The sequence below is a fragment of the Protopterus annectens genome, chromosome 1.part1 (assembly GCF_019279795.1).
Source record: "Protopterus annectens isolate FY-2018-M chromosome 1.part1, PAN1.0, whole genome shotgun sequence".
Taxonomy (NCBI): domain Eukaryota; kingdom Metazoa; phylum Chordata; order Ceratodontiformes; family Protopteridae; genus Protopterus; species Protopterus annectens.
Genome location: NC_056726.1, coordinates 1,293,613,502 through 1,293,638,119, shown reverse-complemented (window position 1 = coordinate 1,293,638,119; position 24,618 = coordinate 1,293,613,502). Strand labels below are relative to the sequence as shown.

At 39.2% G+C, this 24,618-nt stretch overlaps 1 protein-coding gene across 1 annotated transcript in view; it reads right to left on the bottom strand.

The window, feature by feature from the left end:
* The window catches only part of PXDC1 (PX domain containing 1), a 328,889-nt gene extending 304,586 nt beyond the window's left edge, over nucleotides 1–24,303 (bottom strand). Inside the window, exon 1 of the mRNA XM_044081558.1 lies at nucleotides 22,782–24,303. Within this exon, the coding sequence (XP_043937493.1) occupies nucleotides 22,782–23,037 (256 nt within the window). The 5' untranslated portion in view covers nucleotides 23,038–24,303. The remainder of the gene's footprint in view (nucleotides 1–22,781) is intronic.
* Between the last annotated feature and the right edge of the window lie 315 nt (nucleotides 24,304–24,618).

The window sequence follows — 24,618 nt, the reverse complement described above, 5'->3', positions numbered from 1 at the left end:
AAAGTTAGTTTCACATTTATCTAGTTTAACCATTTCATGGTCAGGAACTAACTGGTAGCTGAAATACCTGCCCATAGAGATCAACCCCTAGATTTATCACAAGAGGTAAATAAATTTAAACTTGAACATGTATAGCCTACCAGAGGAGTATGGTTTTCTAAATGTGCAGTAATTTGTAAACTACAAATTGTGAGGAAGCCAATGGTATGCTCCAGAATTCCATTATGATCTGATGCCCAGATGCAAAGCTAATGAAAATAATTGATCTTGCACTATAGTAGGAGAAACGTTTTTAATGTTATTTATTTATTTCCTATGGTAATAATAAGATTAGTACTAGGCTAATTGCCCTTGTGGGTCATTTTAAGCCTAGCCAATTACCCCTTGTGAGACTCAAACCCTGCACCTTGTGTTTGTAAGGCAAACACCTTAGCCATTAGGCCACCCTCCCAACGTAGAAGTCTTAATTTTGGCTGATGGCATGGTTTAATACCAGGCCATCATTACACCATACAAAGATTAACGATATTATGGGGATATTCCATTGATATTGAAGAGAACCGGCAACTAAGATAGTCATGTTATCCTGTTTTTATGTCTATTTAGGCATATACTGGAGCATTTACTGCCCTAAGCAAACTGTTCAGCTTGAAAAGGAATATTATTTTACCAAACAAATCAAAGTCTGCAATCATATGCTTATGAATTCAAACATCTTACACTCTACTCCATATCATAACGATTTTTTTGAAGTGATATATGCTGGCCTACACAGCTACTACAGATCCTTGACTGTGTGAGTCCCTTTGTTTAACTTACAAGGCATACATTAGAAACCCCAAAGATGCTGGTCTTAGTTTTAAAACTGTAGTCATTAACACAGACACCAAAGCTGAGCTTTACTTATTTTGTAAATGTATCCTTTACTTTGGAAAAGTCTCCCATTAAGCTTAAAAAGAAAGTTCTGTCCTTGTCCAGCTCCATGACTCAGAGGGGTAAAGCTCAACTATGAAACCAATAACATGTTTAGTTCACAGCATGGCCACTGCAGGGGTTGTTAGGGAGGAGAGGGAGTTGCCGATGCTGGCTTGCCCATCCTGGGGGTCGGGCTGATCCTGGCAGGGGGCCCAACTCACTCCTTGGCCAACACTATACAGTAGTGAGGGTATACGGCTGCAGCTCTACGGCCAACATGACTGTGTGCTGCAGAGAAATGCACTGCACTGGTAAGGAATGGCATGTACTGTCACAAGCATGTGTCTCCTGTGAGCAATGTCTGTGGACATCACAGCCACCTACAGGAAGGGAGTTTGTTCATCCATTCCTTGAATCAATTGAATGCACTTAACAGTTCTAATTAATTCTAAAGAAATGAGTGTACACACACAAACCAGTATTCACAGTAAATGGTAGCATGCAGGTAAAATGGCTGGCAGTGCACTGCATTAAAACTCAAGTCACAGCATGGAAGAGAAAGCTAGAAGTGAAAAAGATTTACACTTTCTTAAGCATTCCAAAAGAAAACACATTAAAGTACTGCTGTATGCAAGCATCAAAAATAAACAGTGCAAAAGCTAGTAACACAGCAAAAATCAACAAAGAGCATTCACAAGTACAGACTTGGCCAATCTGTGTTACTAATTGCAGTATACTGCCCTTCAAGAAATGTTAACAATGTTTGTACACATTCAGAAGAGGGATACATAAACAAGCACCTTTATACAGATTTCCAGACGGTAACAAAGTGGTGGGAGGATCCATGTTGCGGACAGAAGGAAAGGTGAACTAAAAGAAAGTAAAAGCGCTGTTTTTTCCTGTCCTTACAATCACACAACCCCAAGCTCTTCACTCTACAATTAAACATTCAGCACGGACAAATCTGTGCACACTTTGACTGGTTTTCTCTACAGTGGAATTTGTTACTGTATTAAGTTCACAGCTGCTGGTTAATATCATTTTCTGCTTAGTCCAAATGGGAAATAAAGCCTGAAAAAATATTTCCAAAAACCGTAAACAAGGATTTATTTTACTGCTAGGATGATGTCATAGGGAAATATAAGATGTTAATTATAAACGTGAATTTTTATTTTCAGTACATGAGTGCTATCACTTTACAAAACCAATCTACTTAATATTTAAGTAATAGCTGTGTTATTCCACATAACAATTCCCTTTACATGCATGTATAAGTAAAACAATTGCAGGTTCTTCAAGAATATTTTTCAACAACCCTTATTTATGTACTGTTCTTACACCCATCAGCTGTACTGTGATGGCACATTAAGGCATTTACTTTAGGGTCAGACTCATAACAATAATGCAGCTGTGAGAAAATAGCCAGAAAATCTACAACTGTCTGCCTTATTGGTCTGTTTGACTGTATGTCCCCCTAAACTATGTAAATATACTATAGTTCTGCAGAACTAAACAGTGTTATTTAATATTCTTGGTCTAGGTTTACAAATCAGTCATCAGTGTCTAAGAATGAAAGACTAAAATGTTCAGCCTGATGCAAAATGTTTCAAATCTGCCACTGTCAGGCATGGTGGATTATTTCCAGCAAGGCAGTTTTTCTATTCTTCAGATATATCAGTGTGCACAGACTTTTAAATAATAAGGCAAACATGACACACTGCTAAAGCTATGTTCTGCAAGCCAATCTTTTTCCTACCCATTTCCAAGCACCCCAGCACAGAAACATCCGCTGAGTCAATAAGCAAAAATTAATTTACTATATAAAGATGTCATTCATCAGACTTGATTTTTTATAGGCAAGTTTTTTTCCTATCTTGTTCAAAATGCTAAAGATGGTCTAACGGCATGTGGCTTTTTGTATTACTTACATCATATTGCTTCCAAGCCATTGCTAAGTTCCCACTAATGCCTACCCCAGTCAGCCCCATTCAAAGCTTAGCTTAGCTTACCTGAATCCTCAATCACTCGGGATATCACCATCGCAAACCATTCATTAGTGTCCCAGTCTACCCGCACAAGCTAAACGCCCCGTGAGAGCTTAAATCTTCTCCTGATTGGTCCAGCCTGCACATGATGCAGTCCGGAGTTCCTCTGTTCAGTGCGGTCATCACCGCACAGATTTCTGGGCATCTGCAGGGTAGAGATGCCTTTCCCCTGATCCGGACTGCTGACACAGCAGTCTGAGTCTGGACTCGGAGTTCTGTGAGTTCCAGGAACTGCATGCATGCATGCGCAGAGTTCCGGGACTCGCGATTTTTTTTCTAGGTTTATTTGTTTTGTTTTTTCTTTCTACGGGTAGGGGGGCTGCAGTCCTGCAGTCCTATAGCACGAGCCACCCCTGCATGCTTACCCATAATTGAAAAGCCATACTAAACACTTTCATATGTTATTAACAAACAGAAAAAAAACATTGAGATGATCTTAAGGACTACATGTTGGGCTAAATTTCAAAAAGTAAGAGCCATACCATTTTTATTTATTTATCCTTTGTTGACCAAGTTAGTCCCCCTAGGCTAGTGGCCTTGTTTTAGGGGAACTCAAGGTGGTATTTATACTACCTAGGAAAATTTGGCTAGAGCATTATGAAATTTCCTAGTCTGTCTTCAATAGATGATGTGGGATCTTCTACATCCACCTGAGCTATCACCGACATCAGCAGTTGGGACCACAGTTTAACATTACATTTGAAGGATGCCACAGTGAAGATTGCAGCACCCACTGATACTGTAATTCAATTACCTGGTGTAGGAATAGAACCCTCAGCTTTCTGGTCTTCCAGCACCAAAGGCAAGTATGCTATCTGTTACTCCATTGACAAATTGTTAGGTCCTTTATCTTTTAATATTTACGCACTCTTAGAATTAGGTCCTTTATCTTTTAATCTTTATGCACTCTTATAATTATGAAACTGCATTTAGCAAGCTAACTTCATCAACTGCACACATTTTTTCCCATATTTTCAGCATACAGATCTTACTGAATCTCATGAGCCACATTAGTGTCATTTCACAGTTCTGCCCCCAAAGTGTTGTGCAGTTACTCTGAAAAGATTTTCTTCTAGCTTCTTGTTGCTTTCCTCAAAGTAAACAATTATTAACCTTTATATCCCTCCTGGCAACAATATAGCTACACTGGAAGATATCCCACATTGGATATCCATAACATTTCCACAAGACAAAATATTACTAGGTGATGTAAATGTCAATTGGTTGGACACAAACTCTAGCCCCCCCTACATCTAGCATGAGCTAATATGGTTTTACACAACTAATTAATAGCCCCACATGTTACAGCAAGACATCAAATTGTTTATTGGATCCTAGTATCAGACCCCAGATACAATGTCAGACTCTCTCAGTGATCATCTCCCAATCTACATGACTAGACATCTCACACATCCAGTTAGACATCATATTTACAAAACAGCACATAACCTGTCCAGGTTTAACCCTGAAATGTTCATTACTACACTATCATCTATTAACTGGAATTTCCTAAAAATCATCCCCTTATATGATGCTGTAATTGAATTCAATACAACTTTTCTAAAAATCCTAAATAGTCTTGCACCTCCTAGAAGGAAGAGACTGAAAACAAATAATGAAATTTGGCTATCCAAAAAGAGTAGAATGCTAATGCAGGATAGAGAAAAAGTATGGAAAGAATGTCAAACATATGAAACACCTCAGTATCTTGAAAATTTCACAATCATATCAAAAAGCAATAAATGAAAACAAAAAACTATAGTATAAGAACTTTCAGAATAATACTAAACACAATCCTAAAAAAGTCTGGGCGTCCATTAAAGAAATCTTACACCGCAGCCATAAATTCAACCGAAACCCCTTTCTCGATAACTCACCACTCAAAACTGCAATATACTTCAACTCTTATTTTATAGATAGTATAGCATCTCTAAACAAGGATTCTTCAACATCTAATCCCAACCTGGCCCAGCAGTCACATATCACCACATCCACTTTCACCTTCAAACCTGTGCCCACAACCTATATAAAACGACCCTTAAACAAACTCAAACCGTGTTCCTCTTCAGCTGATGACTTTCCAAGCAAGTACCTAAAAATAGTAGCCAGTAGCATTGCCGATCTTGTCTCAGTCCTTATAAATAGGCCAATCTAGGAATCCCACATTCCCTCTTTCTGGAAAAAGTCACACGTTCTCCCTCTGCACAAAGGAGGAAATTCAATGGATATTAATAACTTATTTATTTTTTTAACATTAGCTGACAAGGAAAGCCCAACTGGGACAGAGCTATTTTCAGAGGAGGCCCAGGGAGAAACAGTCCAGATGCATGTCTTTGGAAAGTGGGAAGAAACCAGAGTGCCCTGAAGAACCCCACACAAATGCATTCAGGACATGCAAAGTCTGCACAGAAGGCACCTTAGATGAGAATTGAACTTGAGAACCTCTTGCTGTGAGATAACATCAACTGTTGCACTACAGCAGTCATATCCTGCCTCTCCAAAATACTTGAAAAATGTATTCAGAAACAGTTGTTAGACTATCTCCTGCAGGAAGAACTCTTAATCCCTACACAACATGGCTTCTGTCCTTCCCATAGTACTAGCACTGCCCTTCTAACCTATATAGATACTGTCAACAAAACTAGAGATAATGGCAAATTAGTCTCTTCCTTATTTCTAGACTTGTCTAAAGCCTTTAACACAGTTTGTCACAGCAAACGTCTACTTCAAATATTAGTAGGTGTCTCTCAGACCACCCTCCATGTTTCAAAAGCTACCTGTCCAATATGTATCAAGTCAGTAAAATGGTACTTCATGCTATCTCCTTACCTAACAGTCACCACTGGTGTACCACAAGGCTGTATCCTTGGTCCCCTCTTCTAACATTTTCATCAACACCCTCTATACTTCCACACAACAGGCCACCCTAATACAATACACAGATGATTCCACACATCTGACAACATGGTACACCTCCAAAAAATGACTCAAGATGCTTTAACAGCCACTGAAATATGGTTTTGTAACTTACAATTACTCAGGAAGCTTTATCAGCCAGTGAAACATGGCTTCATAACTCACAACTCATGCTCAACTCAAAAATCACCAAACTACTATATTTTCCCCAAATCCCTCTCTCATGAAAAAACAAAATTTAAAGTCCCTCCTTGTGATAATACAACCACTGAAGTCACTTCTCATAGCAAACTATTAGGGGTGACAGTGGATGATAATCTTACATTCCACCTGCATATCCAAAATTGCATAATAAAAACTCATCAAAAACTAGGGATGCTTTACAGAGCCTAAAACTTTCTCACTGACACAACTAAAACTGCACTTGCCACTACTTATCTCCTCCCCAGTCTTCTTTATGGCTCTCCCATCCTTACTAACCTCCAAGCTTCACAAAAATTAAAACTTGAACAATGCTATAACAAAGTTGCTAAATTTGCAGCACATACCCCTTTTAGAACCCACCACTGTATAGCACTGAAAAGCCTAAATTGGTTATAACTGCCACATCAACTAACATATAAACATCTTCTTACCACCTATAAAACTATCTAGCATCCATTTGCCTGTCCAATACTAAAAAAAATCGTACACAGCTATGTTCCCAGTTGGTCATTGTGATCCAGTGACCAAAAACTCCTGTCTGTCTACAAACCTATCAAATCTGCTGGTAATTGTCTGTACTCATACAAGGTTGCTAAGGCCTGGAACTCCTTATCTGTATCCAACAGGTCTATACCCTCCCTCCCATCTTTTAAAAACCACTCTGAAAGACTTCCTGTCTAAAATCTGTCTCTGTTCTTGCTCAAAACCAGAATAAAATGTATCCCTAAATGTGAACGAGTACCTTTTCATTCCTTATACCTCCTTACTCTCCCTTCACCACTTACTTCCTTACTGCTAACTAATTCTCTTCCCTGACTTTCTTTCTAAACATACTATAAGCCTGTTTTCCCCCACTTCATATTGCAATTGCTACTTGTATTAGACTAACTTACCTTTAATTTCTCTACAAACTATCTAAACGTTCTCTAAATATTAAATGATTGTCATATACCTTGTATCGATTCCTAACCAATGTTTTTATATTATGTCTAATTTGTCATAAAAATTTAAACTACAGATGTTTTTACTTTATTTTTGAAGATTGCAAAATGATTGTTCTTAAAATGTTTGTAATAATTTGGAGCTTTTTTCCCCAGGGCCTCCACTGAAAATGGGCTTCTAAACAATCAGAGTTTCCCAGTAATTAAATGTCAATAAATTAATAAGATCTCATTCTGGCATACAATTGCACACTAGCCATGCTCTAGTTTATAAGATGGCATCTTGTTAATAGCACATTGGAAATCTGAGGGTGAAATATTACTTTATCTTTAGTAGTTGAAGGAAATTATAAGATGAATGAAATAAAACTTTTGACATTTTCAAAGAGTTGTGTGATTTTGAAATCAGTATTTTAACAGTATTAGTTTCACTTGTACTTTGACACCAATATTATTTACTATATAATGCAGCTGTTATCCATAACCTTTTTATAATATGTGCTTATTTTAGTTTTACCTACTGTAGAGCACAGTGTGTATGTGTCTTTAAAAAGCATAGCAAGTGATGAATGTGCACATATAAATAACAGGCACATGTTGTACCCAGTGCCATTTTGAAAGTGCAACCAGAGAGTAAGCATATGAGAATGAAAGTAGTTTCTATATAAGTTACCTAAGTTGAAGTTAACAGCTATAATCGTAATGTGCTTGTACATAATAAATCTGTTTGAACAGAACCCACAAAGACCTATTATATTGAGACAAGACTAGTGACATAGTGTCAGAACCGGGATTCCAGAGATTGATATTCACAGCCATGAGGTACAGAGATAACAGTAAAGGTAAACTAAGAGAAACAACCATGAAAAAGAGCCAGAAAAGAACCAAAGGTAATGAAAACTTGCACGAACAGCTTACTTTATAAAAAGGGTAAAACAGAGCTATACAAGGGCACAAACCACATTATTAAATGAGAGAGGCACAAAAGGTTTATTAATTAAGTGAAATGTTTAAGATTAAGATATCTGACAAAACGAATATGTTTAAAACAAAACAAATATGTTTAAAGCAAAACAGGCATGTTTAGAGTAAAACAAGAAAAGTACAATGGGCATGAATAGAGATTTCTAATGAGCAAAACCAATATAACAAGGGTAAAAAAGGGCACATTACGCATAAATAAAGCAAGGTGACTGCATGTTTTTTGATAAAGTGCTGTGTTTTGGCATAACTACAACTTTGTATTGTATCAAGGGCATAACTAGAATTATTCGAAGTATCTCAAAGTGAGTAAAAGTGCTTACAGTGTGTGCTTATTACTGTGCATGTATTCCGAGGAGTTTAATTGTGTGCAAAGTACAACTATTTCGTAAAGCAGTCAAAGTACAGCCATTTCGAAAAGTTTCTTGTGCTGGGTGTGTCTACTCGCAAAGTGCTGCCATTACAGCATTACAGCACAGAGTGCTTCTTGCACTGTAAAGAATTATCTAGCAAAGTACTGCCATTTTGGGGAAGTTTCAGTGTGCTGTGCTGTGTACTGTCTATTCACAAAGTGAAGTTACTTCAAAATGCTTCTTACTCTGAACTTCTTCTGCCCAGTTCATTCTCACAGTTGAGTTATTTGAAATGTTTCTTAAAATGATGATAACTTACTTTTGCTTTTCAACAATTTCAAGAGTGTTAGAATGCCTGAGAAACTTATTTCACAAAATTCAGTCATTCAGAAGCTTGTTGTGTCATTAGGTAAAGTTACAAATACTGGCATAAATGTCTGGCATATGTGTATGTGTGTGTATTCGTGCATATTTGCAAAAGCCTTTACTGGTATGTGTTAATATGACAGACAAATTTCAAATGCCCTCACTAGTTGTATTTGATCAGAATATTGCAGAGAACTGGAGAATATTTGAGCAAGAGTACAATGTTTTTATACTAGCAGCTTATTTTGACAAAGATGCACTCAACAGGGCATTAATTTTGCTAAACCTAGCTGGGTCAGTGGCCATTGAAAGAGAGTGCTCATTTGTGCATGCATCAGCAGTATATGATCGAGAAGGTGAAAATCGTCATATTGTTGTACAGGCTAAATCAAGGGAAGACCCTGAGTATTTGAAGCACAAATTCAAGGAAATGTGCAAACCCCAGACAAATATTACATTAGAGAGGCATTTGATTTACACAAGAGATCAGATACCAAGGGACATTTTTGCAGCTTATATAACAGACCTGAGAAACAAGGCTAAAATGTATCAGTTTGGTGACTTAAAAGATGAGTTGATGAAGGACAGGCCTGTGTCTGGTATTAATACTGCTGCTGTGAGAAAGATTTTGCTTCTTGACAGTGATTTAATGTTGAGTAAAGCCATTGAGATTTGCTAAATTCATGAAGTTACAGAAAGCCACACAAGTATGACAAGAGCCTGATTTCAGCAGGCTCCAGAGCAAATGTAGATAGCATGCAACATGTGTCAAACAGAAGCAGGCCTAAGCACATGGCAGCCACAGCCTCTGCTGGTTCACCAGGGCATCCATGTAGTTTTCCAGTAAGTTCTAAGAAAGGAGCATGCTCAGTGCAGTACAAGTGTGAGTCAGCAAAACCCAAATCTAGCTTTATTGTTAACTGTTGCAATTGTGGTGCAAATCATGAGTCTAAAAGAGAAATGCTTAGCATTTGGTCAGCAATGCCACAAGTGTAAAAAATGGAACCATTTTCAAAACTTTTGCAAATCAATTAAACCTCACAGTTACAAAGAGAGGTCACTCAAAAAAGCAAACTGCTCAAGTGGAGTTGCAGCAGTCTACTTTCTATGTAGATGGTATGTCAGTAATTGGTGAAATGGTTGACTCAGTGAATTTATTGGCAAAGAATGAAGTGTTTTGTACTGTCCAGATCAGTGGTAAATCCACCGAGCTCAATGTAGACACTGGTTCAAAGGGTAAAGTTATATCAGCAGACACATTTGCTAAGGTGAGAACTAATGAGCAACTCAATGTAGCTAGTAGTAGTGCGAAACTTGTTGCCTACTGAGGTAAAGAAATTCAAACCGAAGGCTCAGTAGTACTTTCATGTTATTTGGCTAGGAACTGTTACAACTTCTTATTCTATGTAGTTTGAGGACCTATGCTGTCATTACTGGGTCTCAGAGACAGTTTGAGAATGAATCTGCTTTCTTTTACCAAAGAAGTTCATCATATAAGTGCATATCCTAGTTCCAATTTTTCTGAAGCCATTTTCTCAGAATATGCTGATGTTTCAATGACAAGTTGGGCAAACTTCCTGTTGTGTATTCTATGAAGTTAGACCCGGAGGTCAGTCCAGTAGTCACACCAGCAAAGTTCCAATAGCTATGCAGGATAAAGTCAAAGCTCAGTTGGATAAAATGGTGCAGCAAGGTGTAATTTGTCCAGTTACAGAACCAACTGAATGGGTGTCATCCATGGCAGCAGCCCACAAAAAAGGGTCAGATGAAATCAGAATATGTACTGACCCAAGAGATTTGAACAAAGCATTAAAGAGACTGCATCATCCAATGCATACAGTAGAAGAGGTTGAAGCCCTAATACCAAATGTCAGTTTTTTTCTGTCTTGGATGCAAAAAGTTCATTTTGACAAGTGATGCTTGATCTTAAGTCCTCATTACTGACCACTTCTGGTACCCCATTTGGTAGATATAGATTTCTGAGGATGCTATTTGGAATAAATTCTGCAAGTGAAGTCTTCCAGCATGCAACAGAGCATTTTTTTTCAGATTATCCTTGTACCATAATAGTAGATAATTTATTGGTTGGAGGCAATGGCAAAGCAGAGCAGAGCATGACAGAAACTTTAAAATAGTTCTAGACAGAGCATGTGAAGTGAACTTAAACCTCAGTCCTCTAAAGTGCAAATTCAGACTACCAGAACTTACATATGTAAGTCATTTATTTACCAGCACTGGCATAAGACCAGACCTGTCTAAGCAAGCAGCTATTCTTGAGATGTCAGCACCAGATAATATTCAAGCTCTACAACATTTTCTTGTCTTGGTCAACTATCTAGGCAAGTTCTTACCAAACTTCAGTGAGTTGATAGAACCTTTAGGAGAGCTAACTTACAAAAATGTTACATGGTTTTGGTTGGAACAGCACCAGAAGGCATTTGAAGACCTTAAACAGAAAATTGCCACCCCATCTACATTAAGATACTATGATGTCTATAAACCAGCCACTCTTTCCTGTGATGCTTCAAAATTTGGTCTTGGGGCAATTATTCTTCAGGAAGACAGACTAGTAGTCTATGCATCTAGAATACTTACCCAAACTGAAATGCAGTATGCTCAACTTGAGAAAGAACTTTTGGCAATAGTATTTGCATGTTCAAAGTTTCATGACTATATCTATGGTTGAGCTATTCAGATTGAAACTGATCACCAACCTCTAGTTACTATTCTAAAGAAGCCTATGCATTCAGCTCCAGTGAGATTACAAAGAATGATGCCCAAATTGCAAAAGTACAACTCCAAAATGGTCTATACAAAAGGTAGACTTATTTATCTGGCTGATACCTTATCCAGATCACCTAGAAATACAATGGTTTAGCTTGACACAGAGAATTTTGACTCTCACGTAATGGCAGCGCATAATTTTTCTACCACAAGATTTGATGAGTTGAGAGATCATACAAAGACTGATCCACTTTTGCAAAAGCTCAACCACTACATTAATGTTGGATATCCATCAAAGCAATCTAGTGTACCACCTGAAGTGCAAACCTATTTTCCTTACAGAGATGAGATGCTGATGGAAGATGGCATTTTCAGAGGTCCTAAAATTGTTGTTCCTGCTTCTTTACAACATGAATATATACAGATTTTGCATTGTGGTCACCCAGGTTCCAACTCTACCAAAAGAAGGGTGAGAGAACCAGTATTTTGGCCTTCACTAGTGAAAGACATTGATAAACTACCTTATTCTTGTAAAGTATGCAATAGTACTAAACCACATTTGCAAAGAACCACTTCAGCTAAGTCAAGTTACAAAACTACATTGGTCAACGGTAGCCACTGATATATTTGAGTGGAACAATTAGCATTACTTGGTATTGGTAGACTCTTATTCGAACTGGCTTGAGATTGATTTACTAGCTAACCTAACATCCACTGCTGTTATCGCTAAGTTGAAATGCCATTTCTCAGTCCATGGTAGTCCACACAAAGTTATTTCTGACAATGGTACTCAATTTACTGGTCAGTTGTTTCAGAAATTTGCAAGAGAATGGGACTTTGTACATGTTACTAGTAGCCCAGAATACCCACAGTCAAATGGGCTAGCTGAACGTGCAGTGCAGAGTGCAAAGCAATAACCTGAAAGGTCAAATCATGACAATACCGATATCTTTTTGAATCTCTTTAATCTCAGAAACATGCGCTGTGATGATAAACTTGACTCACCTGCTCACAGATGTCTATCCATGCAAACCAGAGCAGCATTGCCCATTAGTTCCAGTTTACTGAGGCCTAAAGCTAAAAAAACCAGAACCGTCAGAGCCCAATTGTTCAAGAAGCATTCTGTCCAGAAGTCCAGTTATGACAAATTGAGCAGATTTCTTCATCCATTGAAAGAAGGAGACAGTGAGGATACAAATGGCAAAAGCTTTTGACTGGATTGGTCAGGTAACAGGTGTATGTACCAAGCCGAGATCCTACTTTGTACAATCTGAAGGTGTGAAGTACAGGAGGAATCGCAGACATCTCCTTCCTGTGCCAGAATTGTTATCGCAGCGTATAGACTCTAAGTCTCAGAGTCACTCAGACATCGTTCCTGTTCCAGAACATGTCATACCATCTGATTCCAGCCCTAAGAATGTCCCCGACACTCTGAAGGTCGAACACCCGAAAGAAATAGGTCAATCTGCTAATCCTGAATCCCAGTTTTACATCACACGGTTTGGTCGCATGTCCAGACTGGGTGTGAGATACATGGTGACTTGGACATAACTGTATATACTTACACAGTTTTGTATAATGCATGACAAAAAAGCTGTTTGTACCACTTGCATGTTAATTGATATCCTCTGTATTGCATTTAATAAAAAGAGGGAGGATGTAGAGCACAGTGTGTATGTGTATTTAAGAAGCATAACAAGTGCTGTACTTGCATGTTTAATAACAAGCACGTGTTGTACCCAGTGCCATTTTGAAAATGCAGCCAGAGAGCAAGCATATGAGAATGAATGTAGTTCGTTTGTATATAAGTTACCATATATATTATAATCATAATGTGTTTGTAAATAATAAAGCTGCTTGAGCAGAACCCATGAAGACTCGTCTATTATATCAAGACAAGATGAGTGACACCTACTTTGGTTGTATTTATTTATTACATATTTTGTAAAGTATTCTGTAACATAGTGTTAAGATACAGTTATGATGAGGTGTTGCTTTACTATTGCTCAGCATAAGAAATCACAACACAGTAAGTAAATATGTACCTGGAGCCAACATCACAGAGTGAGGGAAGTGTTTTTCCCCCTAGGTGGTAAAACAATAATTCATTGTTTTATTTGGATTTTTTTATCTCTGCCTTGTACTTTTGTGTGGAAAAGTGGATAAACAGTAGGACAGGACACAAAACTGCACTTAACAAGCTTAACAGGCAGTACTGCTAGATGCTGATGCAATGGGACAAAATATTATAAAAAGACCTGCCATGAAACTTGAGTAGGAAGCAATTATACCTGGTATTAAATTAACTGAGACTAGCACAGAGTAATTTGCTGCAAATCATGAAATAATGGCAGTTCGAATGAGTACTGAGTCTGACCACTGCAATGCTATAAGCATGGTCATTATGACTCAGTCTTTCCTAGTTTCCACAAGTTATGCTACTGGGAAGCAGAAAAGAAATCATACGCATACACCTCAAAAAAAATAAAAAACAAGGGAGGTTGCAATGCCTTGCACTATGCATATTTTTTCTACTCATTTGGTCATGATGAAACATGTGAGGTGTATTCAGTCAAGACAAATAATTGCTGGTAATGTATGTAGTTGTGTGAGTGTCTGTGTTGCGTCTCTGTGTATAAATTTGTTGGTGTGTGTGTGTGTGTGTGTGTGTGTGTGTGTGTGTGTGTGTGTGTGTGTGTGTGTCTGTCAGAGCTGCAACATGTTCATTGTTTTTTTTTTGCTGTTGTTTAAATGGGCAGGTTACATAGAAGAGAAAGTGAAGAACATTTTGAAGGGGTTACATAATGCACAGATACCGGAAATGACTTGTTACAATGTGTTATTCACTTAAACAGACTACTCCCCCCACCACACACATACAGTGCTTAGATGCGTCAGAAATCTTTGCCCTTTGGTCTTGTGCACTGCCACTGCTCGCTGCATCAAGTTTGTTTAGATTCAGAGAAAAGGATTCATTTTGCTTCAATAACATTATCTACATGCATCACAGATCCATTTGGCACCTATGTCTCTGATGCAAACACTTATCAAGGGTATCAAAACTCATCAAGAGACTTTGGGATGGATGGTTAGGCTTAAAAAGGCCCTTGTGGTCATTAGCCTGGTAAACACCTATGAACTTATCTTATAAAACTGTATCACCACAGTTAACTGTATCTGCATTTTGTGTACTGTTTTGTTCCACAATGCTGCATTGTATTTAATTTCAGCACAGAGTGATCTCTTACTCAATGCATATGCTGTACAACTCAGACAGTGACATTGTCAACATGCGCCATTTCTTATAACTCGATCTTGTATATCGTCTTACTTCTTGTACTCAAATATATATCAATACATTTTTTGGCTGAATGATGTGATAATCCTCTACCAGATACTGGAGTAAGGTTCTTCCTTTGTAGCCTCTAGGGCAAAGACCCTCGAGTTGTCCTATGTTCAGAGAACACATGCTTATTCTAGGGATTTAAAAGAAGAGGAGACAGTTTTGAGGGTAACCTGTCTAAGGGGAACAAGAAACTTTTCAGAAGGTTCAAACTGATTAAAATTATTCTGAAAGAAAAAAAAGCTCCTTTGCTGAATGTCAGTCTCCAGATATCCTGGTCCAGCTGTGAATCTACTGTAATTTTGGTTTTAGATAAGATGGCTGATGTTTTGCCACTTCTGAGACTCTAATTCTTATAATTACGGTGCTGCAAGTCTCTTATCTTAAGAAAGATGTATATAAATGTAGACGAGATCTTAGTTATTCTTTTGGCTCTGACATCTTTTAATAGAGCCATGCATTCAGGGGCACTGCATATAGTGACAGGGAGTATTACAGTGATGTAGCATATAAACAAGCCTCTTACTCTTACCAACTGCGCAGGCTGGCAATTAATGTGAGAAAAGGCATTCGTACTTTCCGCGCTAGCAAAGAGAATGCCAGATGCTCTAAGCAGAAATACATCAAATTCTCATGGATGGTCACTAGATAAAAGGGTATTCCTTGACCCACTGAAGACATGGCTTGATCTGTGTGCATCATACCTGAGCTATCTGCTTCAAATGTTTTGGTCCAGGATTCCTCATCTTATAGCAATGTTATCAAACATCTTTTCTATTCCATGGAATCAAGGTCTTCTGTATACATTCCTTCAAACATGTCTGATACCAACAGTGCTTATAAGAGTAAAAACAATATAACCAAATGTAATCTTACTTTCTTTTGGCCAAGGCAACCATGGTCAGAAGCAAAGGCCTTTACCACTACCTCTTGCCAAAACAGTGATTTCCCAACAGGGAGGATTAGGGCTCCATACCTGTCTCAGAGCTCTTGTTTTTAACAGCCCAGAGGATATTGCAATAATCATAAAAATGTCTTATTGTCTGGTGATGTCTTGTGCCTTTTAAAGGAGGCTAGAACAGCAAATACAAGAAAATCTTATCCTCACTAAATAGACTACATTTTCATTTAACTGTTATAAGTAAGTCCATTAACATAGACAGTGTGTTAGTTTCCCAAGTACTGACGGTAAGTAGGGCCCTTACTTAATACAGTGTTTGTCTAGCTGTCTGCTAAAAGTACATCTGTCAGACGTCCCTGACTCTAAAACTCAAACTACAAACAGAATGGTTGCACAAGTTCTAAATGCATTTTACTACTCTAGCTTAAAATATTAGTTTTGTTGTAGAAAAGATGATCATACTATCATTTGAACCAGTCAGTTCAATTGGTTTGAATGATTTGTCTTTGAAGACTCTGTTGTAACTTGATTTAACAACTGCAAGGATTTCAGGGCTGCAGGCCTTAATGTGTGAAGAGTGTTACAGTCTTTTGTAAGAAAAATGTAATTAGGAACAATTACATCTTTTATGCTGCAAAAGTTTTTTTTTGAACTTATCTTATATTTACCATTAATCAGCCTATTTTGCTTTCAATTTGGTACCCCAAGCAGGCAAAGAAGAGGAATATAAGTTTGAACTTCGTCGGGGTGCATACAGCTCTTAGGTATTCATTTCAGGGGACAGAACAGCATGAGAAGCTTGACCTGTTATACATTTCATTTATGAAAGCATGGACATCCGATAGTCAAGCAGAGGTTTTCCAAATTGTTAGCTAATTGTACTGTCTTTGGTTAATTATAGTAAACAATCATATGAGGAGAGTAAAGCTCACACAACAGCAAGTGCTGCTGCAGCCTCATGTTGTCACATCAGCAAGTGATGCTGCAGCCTCACATTATCACATCAGCAAGTGGTGCTGCAGCCTCATGCTATCACATCAACAGGTTCTGCTGCAGCCTCATGCTGTCACATCAGCAAGTGGTGCTGCAGCCTCACATCATCACATCAGCAAGTGGTGCTGCAGCCTCACGCTATCACATCAGCAGGTGCTGCTGCAGCCTCATGCTATCACATCAGCAAGTGCTGCTGGAGCCTCATGCTATCACATCAGCAAGTGCTGCTGCAGCCTCACGCTATCACATCAGCAAGTGCTGCTGCTGCCTCACGCTATCACATCAGCAAGTGCTGCTGCAGCATCATGCTATCACATCAGCAAGTGCTGCTGCAGCCTCACGCTATCACATCAGCAAGTGCTGCTGCAGCCTCACGCTATCACATCACCAAGTGCTGCTACAGCCTTCTGCAGCAACACAGCTGAGCAAAGATGAAGCAAACCTCCACTATGCAGCCTGTAGCCTGCACTGCTAAGTTCTCTTGCAGCACAGATATCTGAAACCTGTAGCAATGATCCTTTTGATACATATAACACAGCTCTGAGATTATTCTTCATAAAAGATGACAAGTAATAGGGTCATTACTAAAGGATGGTCCATTTCTCTTTTACTACTTGATACTGTCTGTATACTAGGTCTGGCAAGCTTTAGAAAGTATAAACTGTAGGTAGTCCACGGTGGTACGGCGGTAGCGTTATTACCTCAAAGAAAGAGGTTCTCCTGTTCAATTCTCGGCTTGGCTTGGGAGTGCCTTCAGTGTGGAGTCTGCATGTCCTCCCCGTGGTTGGGTAGCGTTCGAAAGACATGCATGCATAAATGGGCGTGCCTTTGTTGAAGGTTGGGCATCGAGCTGGCACCTCGGCATTTCGTAAAAAAATCTACTGGCAATCATTAGCGGACCAGTGTTCCGCTGTGGCGACCCCTTACCAGGAAAAAGCCGAAAGACAAACAATAACATAGTAAATAGCCTTTACTTTTTGTATAGAGTTGTATGGCCAGTGTTTATGATGTAGGTGTTTTCACATAGTTTGTTAATAGTTCCGTAGTGTTTAGTCATCCCTGGAAGTCACATATGCATATATATATATATATATATATGAATGGATCTACTACTATTCACCAAAAGCACATTTCACCGAAACACATTTCACCGAAAAAACAATTCACCGAAACACATGTCACTGCAAGTGATATATGGCATTTTCCCCATTGTAGTGCGACCCTGGAGTTAGTATATATAGTCAGGGGGTGTGTTGGGGCACTGCCCCTCACATTGGGGGGTGTGGGGGCATAGCCCCCCACATATTTTAAATATTTTCAATTATATACATGGATATATGTAATTGCAATGTATTACTGTTCTCTGACAATAATATATACATAAAATATGTGGGAGGCTATGCCACCCACACCCCCCCCAGGTGGTGCCCCCCACACCCCTTACTATATATACTAACTCCAGGGTCGCACTACAGTGGGGAAAAGGCCATATATCACTTTCGGTGAAATGTGTTTTCGGTGAATTGTGCTTTCGGTGAAAAGTGCACACTAATTTGGTTTTCGGTGAAATGTGCTTTCGATGAATAGTAGTAGATCCATATATATATATATATATATTTATATATATATATACTCGTTTCCCACCTTTTATAACCAGTAGAGTCTGGTTTTCAGATTTTGCCGAATTCTGGGCTGTTTTGTAGTTTCTGTGCTGCCCAGACCTTACTAAGATAGAAGGAAGCTTCTCTGTTCATCAGTGAGAGTGGTGAGCTTTGAGCAGCCTATCTGTTGCTGGAGGAATTGTTTCAGCTCAGAATCTGTAGTTTTATTGGCCATTTTGGGGTATTTTTACCCCTTTCATCTTTCTGTTTAAAAAACTATGTTTGCGCAATTTTTGCACTTGTATTACTTCAGCAAGATCCTGCCTGGGTGTCCTGAAGAGTTCTACAGCAGCAGAGAGAGAAAAGGGAGACTTTGAGTGGATTAAGTACCTCTGTTTTGCTTTTTATTGCTTATTTTCGCTAGCCTCACTATTCTGAGCATTTTTATTAACTGCAAGCTATTTGAACTGTTTTTTGAATTCTGATACTGTTTATACTTTAACTGATCATTTTTTAGTGTTTTTCAACTGTTGAGGGCTACACACTCAATTGTGATAGCCATTTTTCTGCTTTAAAAGTGTTTTACTGTATCTGTTTTATTTTTGAAAAAAAAAAATCATCTCTCTCTATTTATTTCCCACCTTTCTATAACCAGTATTGTGTTTTTCAAATATTTCTGAATTATGGGCTATTTTGTAGTTTCTGTGCTGTCCAGGCCTTACTAAGATAGAAGGAAGCTTCTCTGTTCATCAGTGAGAGCAGTGAGCTTTGAGCAGCCTATCTGTCACTGGAGGAGTGGTTTAAGTTTTGGGCTATTTCTATCCCTTTCATCTTTTTGTTTAAAAACCCTTGTTTGCACGGTTTTGTGCATCATGCAGCACCGTTTAACTAGGGTTAAACTATTTCCAGTGCCAGAAAGTCTGCTCTTATAATTTTCCCTTAGAACTAGCCTTTCTAGTTTTAGCACTTAAAACTATTTCCTTGTGCTCCGCACTTGTTCAAAACTTGTTGCAAGCACTAAATAATCTACAAATTACTGCAGCATTCAACTTTCCTCACTTGTTAGGAGGAAAACAGTTTTTAGTACTTAAATTAATAAACACCTATCCCGGCATGTCTAAGGGTCAGCTCCTGGTATTTTCCCCTGTCCACCTGATAAATCTGGGCATCTTGGGACAATGTAGCAATTGCTTCATGTACACTGACAACCCTCTCCTCTTACCACCCAACACTACAACCTGTGAGATATGTACTTATACAGCCAAACTGGAAGCCAAGCTCTCTCCAGCCAAGACTGTACTAGACAGTCAAGAGGAGAAGGTATACACTCGCACCACACCACAGTCAATACATATTCCATCAAAACCTACACCACCTAAACCCACACATAGTAACACAAAACACACACCTACATTCATGGAGGCTCTCAATAAAAATCTGCCCAAACAACAGAGACCTCCATAGCTGAAACACAAGCAACCCCCCCAACACTACCCAATGACACATAGCCCACAAATCAGTGTGACACTCAACCTCAGCCCATAAGGCAAAAACAATGTACCCAACACACTAGTCATAGGTGACTCTATTGTCAGACACATTGATGTCCCACTCACCAGGCTAAACAAGGAGAAAATTACTGTCAGCTGCCTGTCGGGTGCCAGAATCTGCCACATAATGCAAGCACTCAGGTCACTGTATAACAAGTACAAATATGACATTGTCCATGTTGGTGTGAATGACATGAGACGTACCTCCCTGGACTACATGAAAAGAGACATGGAGGAGCTCTTGGATCATGTAACCCAGGAAGGTATGACCCTAGCCCTGAGTAGCATCCTGCCATCGCCCAAAAGGATACCACAATACAAGGACAAAATGATTGACTTCAACAATTGGCTAAGCTTCTGGTTTCATTCTAAGGGGAGCCAGTATCTGCCTGCCTGGGTCGACATGATTGACAGAACATGAAGCTTTGCCAGATATGGCCTGCACCTGTTGCCCCTGGGATTCTGGATACTGGCTAAGGCTCTTGCCACCCCTATAGTGCCTTTTTTAGGCAAGGTTCAAATGACAAACTCACCACCATAGCAGATATAAGCAAGCAAAATCCGAGGGTAATGCTACTCAATGCTAGAAGTCTAAACCTCAAAATGCACTTACTCGAGGCACTCCTTAAAATTGAGAACATCGACATCTGTGCAGTGACAGAGACCTGGTTCAAGAGTCCAGACAGCACCCCTGCATTACCAGGCTATAACTCATACCACACCTTTCAGCCACCTAACCTGGACTGAAACACTAAAGGAAGAGGCATGCCCATATTCATAAAGGATATCCACACCTCCAGGCTAGCTGCTCAATATAATGCATCCGAAATTATCCAAGTGCAACTAACACTGAGAAAGACTGCAATCCTGGTTATAGCTTGTTACAGATGCCCTTCCATGCCCCAGGATGCCCACTCCATGTTTCTTGATATACTGGGTAATATTAAGGTATAGCCCAATACCCTAATAATGGGCGATTTCAACTACCCCACCATCAACTCTATGTAGCTCTATGTTCCAGACATTAGGCAGTTGTAGGCATTCCTGTACTCTGAATAGATTTGTGTTGACAACATTAAACAGTTCTGGAGATTACTAGGCTCTGTGAGCAATGTTAGTGTGAGATGTTCAGAAAATGTGTACTCAGTCAAATTTGCTGTATGTCTGCGTGCACCCTTATCTAAGCAAGCAAACTAGGGTTACCACTTGTCCCACTTTGCGAGGGACAGTCCCTCTATGGGCAGTTGTGTCCTGACAAAAAAATCTTAAAAATGGCAAATGTCCTCAGATTTTAGGACAAAATTATTTTCTATATTTTATGTAATAGTTGCATAAAACAGATTCTGTATCTAAAATACCTAAATGTTATAAGAAATAGAATAAGCAACTAAAATGCTACAAGAATAAGCATTTATTTAGGCAAAAAAGTTAAGTTCTATCCTTTGTACTGACCGTGGGTATGTGTCGGCCTGTAAAATCTGATGTTTGTACCGAAAATGTCCCACTTTGGCCATTTGAAAAGGTGGCAACCCTAAAGCAAACTAGCGAAGAGTGTGTATGAGATGGAGAAGGGGTGCTTTAAGTCAGTCTTATCGCCGCCAGGGGGCGGACAAGTTACAAAAAAAAAAAAAAAACATTTCTTCAGAAAAGCTGATCCAGATGTGTTAAATCTGTACAAGTGGTGACATTCAATTACCTCCGTAAACATCAGACGGTTTTAGCAGACTGTGCCTTGGATAAAGGCCCATACTCCTGGTAGACAGAATCATACCTCTCAACTGTACAGATTTTCGCAGAAGGTCCAGATTTTTGCCTCATATTTTTGGCCTGTTTTTCATAAAATTGTGGTTTTCTGGTAAATTAGTGACAAATCATTAAAGACTGAAGTTAGAAAATAATGACAGACATTTGAGTTTCAGTCCTCGAGGCCTTCAGAAAAGTCACGCTAATGCAAAAGCTGTTATTCTAACAACTATATAAGTTTGTAAAAGCACTATTTACATTTGTTCCTGTTTTGGGGCCTTTGTCACACTTTTATTAATGGTTTTGTCCAGATTTCTTGCTTTAAGAGGTTGAGAGGTATGTTAGGTCTCCCAGTCTATGCATCGCGAAGTTCGTGTACGTTTGAGAGTTGTGTAACAGCTGGGCACACAGTGTTGCTGTTGGAATGCAAGCCTGTACCACAACTTGCCACGCATATCCGCATACAAACTCAGGGCATCCGCTACACTGGTCACCAGCTCCCTTCAGTTGGTATGATAAATTGTAGTGCAGTTTGATCATTAGAGGAAGGGCATTCACTTCCAAAAATGATATGATTTTAACCAATGAATCCTAGAATTGGTATTATGATATGTAATTTTAATATAAATGAGTGAAATCATATTTTATTTTCTCTATAGTGGCCAAAGAACCTAACGAAAGTTTGTTTAGAGTCACTCTAAATGGACATCAGACTTTTAATATGACAAGCTTTCTTGGGATTGTCGGCAGATTTAAACATTAATATTGTTTGGTGATTATAGATTTAAAGTTATCCAGGGGTCTCCAGCTCAGAAACTTCCCACTTACACTAAGTAGCGAAGTATTGGGCTTTAGAAGTATACGTTGACACTTATACAGTTCTTATTTATAATGTACATTCAGTGAAAGCAAAGGACTACATAGTTATTGACAGCCCTTTGGGATGCAACAACTACGTTTTGCTTCTTACTAGAGATATAACAATGAATGCATCGGGGGTCTAAATTTTTGCCACATAATTAAGAAATGTATATTCATCGGTTAAAGGGTTTGAAAACTAGAAGAAATCAAAAAGAAAAATAATGCTCATTTTATCCTTAACAGTTCAGTGAACACAATTCAAGTTGCTATTTCTTACAGAAACTAATAGTGAACTTATTAGTGAAAAGTAACCCTTTCACAGGGATCAGTTGTTTTGTACCCACCTTCCAGAAGCAGGGACTGTGAGAGCTCGTCACGGTCTTTTGGAAAAGACTCTAAGAGTTTCTTGAAAAGTCTGCAGAGATCTGAGTAACTGCGGTGTAAGTACAAAATGTGCCTATCTGACCACTCAATCCGAAGCTCATAGAACTCCTCTTCAGCGCCTCGTTTGTTGATAATAATCCTGCGGATCCCATTCACCCAGCAATCCTTCACATACATGTTTACCAGAGACGTACCCTCAAACACAGCCGAGGCCATAATATCCCTCAGTCCAACATGGATTTGGGCACAAAGTAAGGCACTGGTGGGTAGGAAATGATCTGATCTTTGGCCAGAAAGAAAACGCAACGATTTCTGCTGTTAGCAGCCTGTTTCGGTGGGAAAAGTTGATATCAAACTGCTGTAAAGTAAGAATTGTTTTCCAGCAGCCTTTCAGATGCTATAATCCAAGTTGTCCAGGGGACAATGTAGGTGGTTTCCTTTCCCCGTGCTCCCGGACAACTAGTTAGGTAAGTTCAGCAGCAGAAGAGGTGGTGGGCTCCTTTTTCCAAGCTGGAAGGTGAATGTGGTGCCATTCTGCGTGCGATCTTCCTCCTCCTTCGTCACTGAGGCAGCAACTGGTGCATCTGAGCACTCAGTGGTAAAACAAGCAGTCCTTGGTAACACGGCCCGCCAGATGTCCCTTATATATTTTAATAACAGAAAGAGGCTGCTGTCATCTGGGGAGGGGGGCTTTATTTGCTTTTAACTAGCTATTGGAGAAAGATCCCAGTCTCTCAAAAATCCGGAACATTTAAATAGTTACTTTGTCCTTAAACCTTTTGCATCTATTGTTGCGATTTTGAGAATCAGTGCTACTAAATAACGGAACAACAGTAAGAAGAAGTGGCAAGCAGCTAGACTTTCTGTTCATGTTTCCAGATTTCTGTGAAACTATTTTGCAATCTTTCCCAAGACGAGCATTGCAGGAGACGCCCTCTTGTCCCCGTCCCAGAGCGGAAAAAAAAACTTGCCAGACCAAGGACTGAATTTTACCACAATCTGCAGCCGAGCTGGACTGTTAGCCTAGCATAACGTGTTAAATGAGGTCCTCCGTGGTGCATCATGAGATCCAATTAAGTTTTTGTAATGAGGCTGTGCGATCATTAGTTCCATGAGCAGCTCCTTATTGGGCGGCAATGCAAGGAATGTTGTTGATCAGTCTAGGAAGCAGCATGGATGCTACAACAGCAGCTCTGCCAGCGCGGGAGGGGAGAGCTGTCACTCAGCAAGCAGCAGTGAGCTCCCAGCTGGGGCACCATCATCTAATGATGGGGACAGTCACAGCTGTAGCAAATTTGCCATTACCAAAATTTGCCAGCCCGAGGCAACACCGTGCACAAGATGCACTGCACGATCTGGGTGGAAGGCAGTCTGCTTTTCCTAGTATGTCTCGGAAACTTTTCTTTTTTCACACATTTAAGTTTGAGGGAAGTGAGCTGTACAGCTTCCTGTCAGAGTCCGCTATCACTGTAAAAGAATGCTTTTGGTATGTGTGTACACGCAGCAGACACTGGGCGGAAAGCATGAACTGCTCTTTCCAAACTGAACACTTAGCAGGAGCCCTGCTTCCAGTTTCAGGCTGCACAATGTAAAAGACCTGGAAACAGAATGGACCTTTACTCATAGCTTGCCTTTTCAGATTAGCAAACTTTTTTTAAACTACTACATTTTTGCTTCATATGCTTTAATTGTTATCATGCTTTTGTTTATAGTATTGTATAGCTTGGCAACTACTGCATGGCGTTTGTAACTTATTGAATATCTCTATAGTAATATTGTATGTTTAAGAGCTTTTCT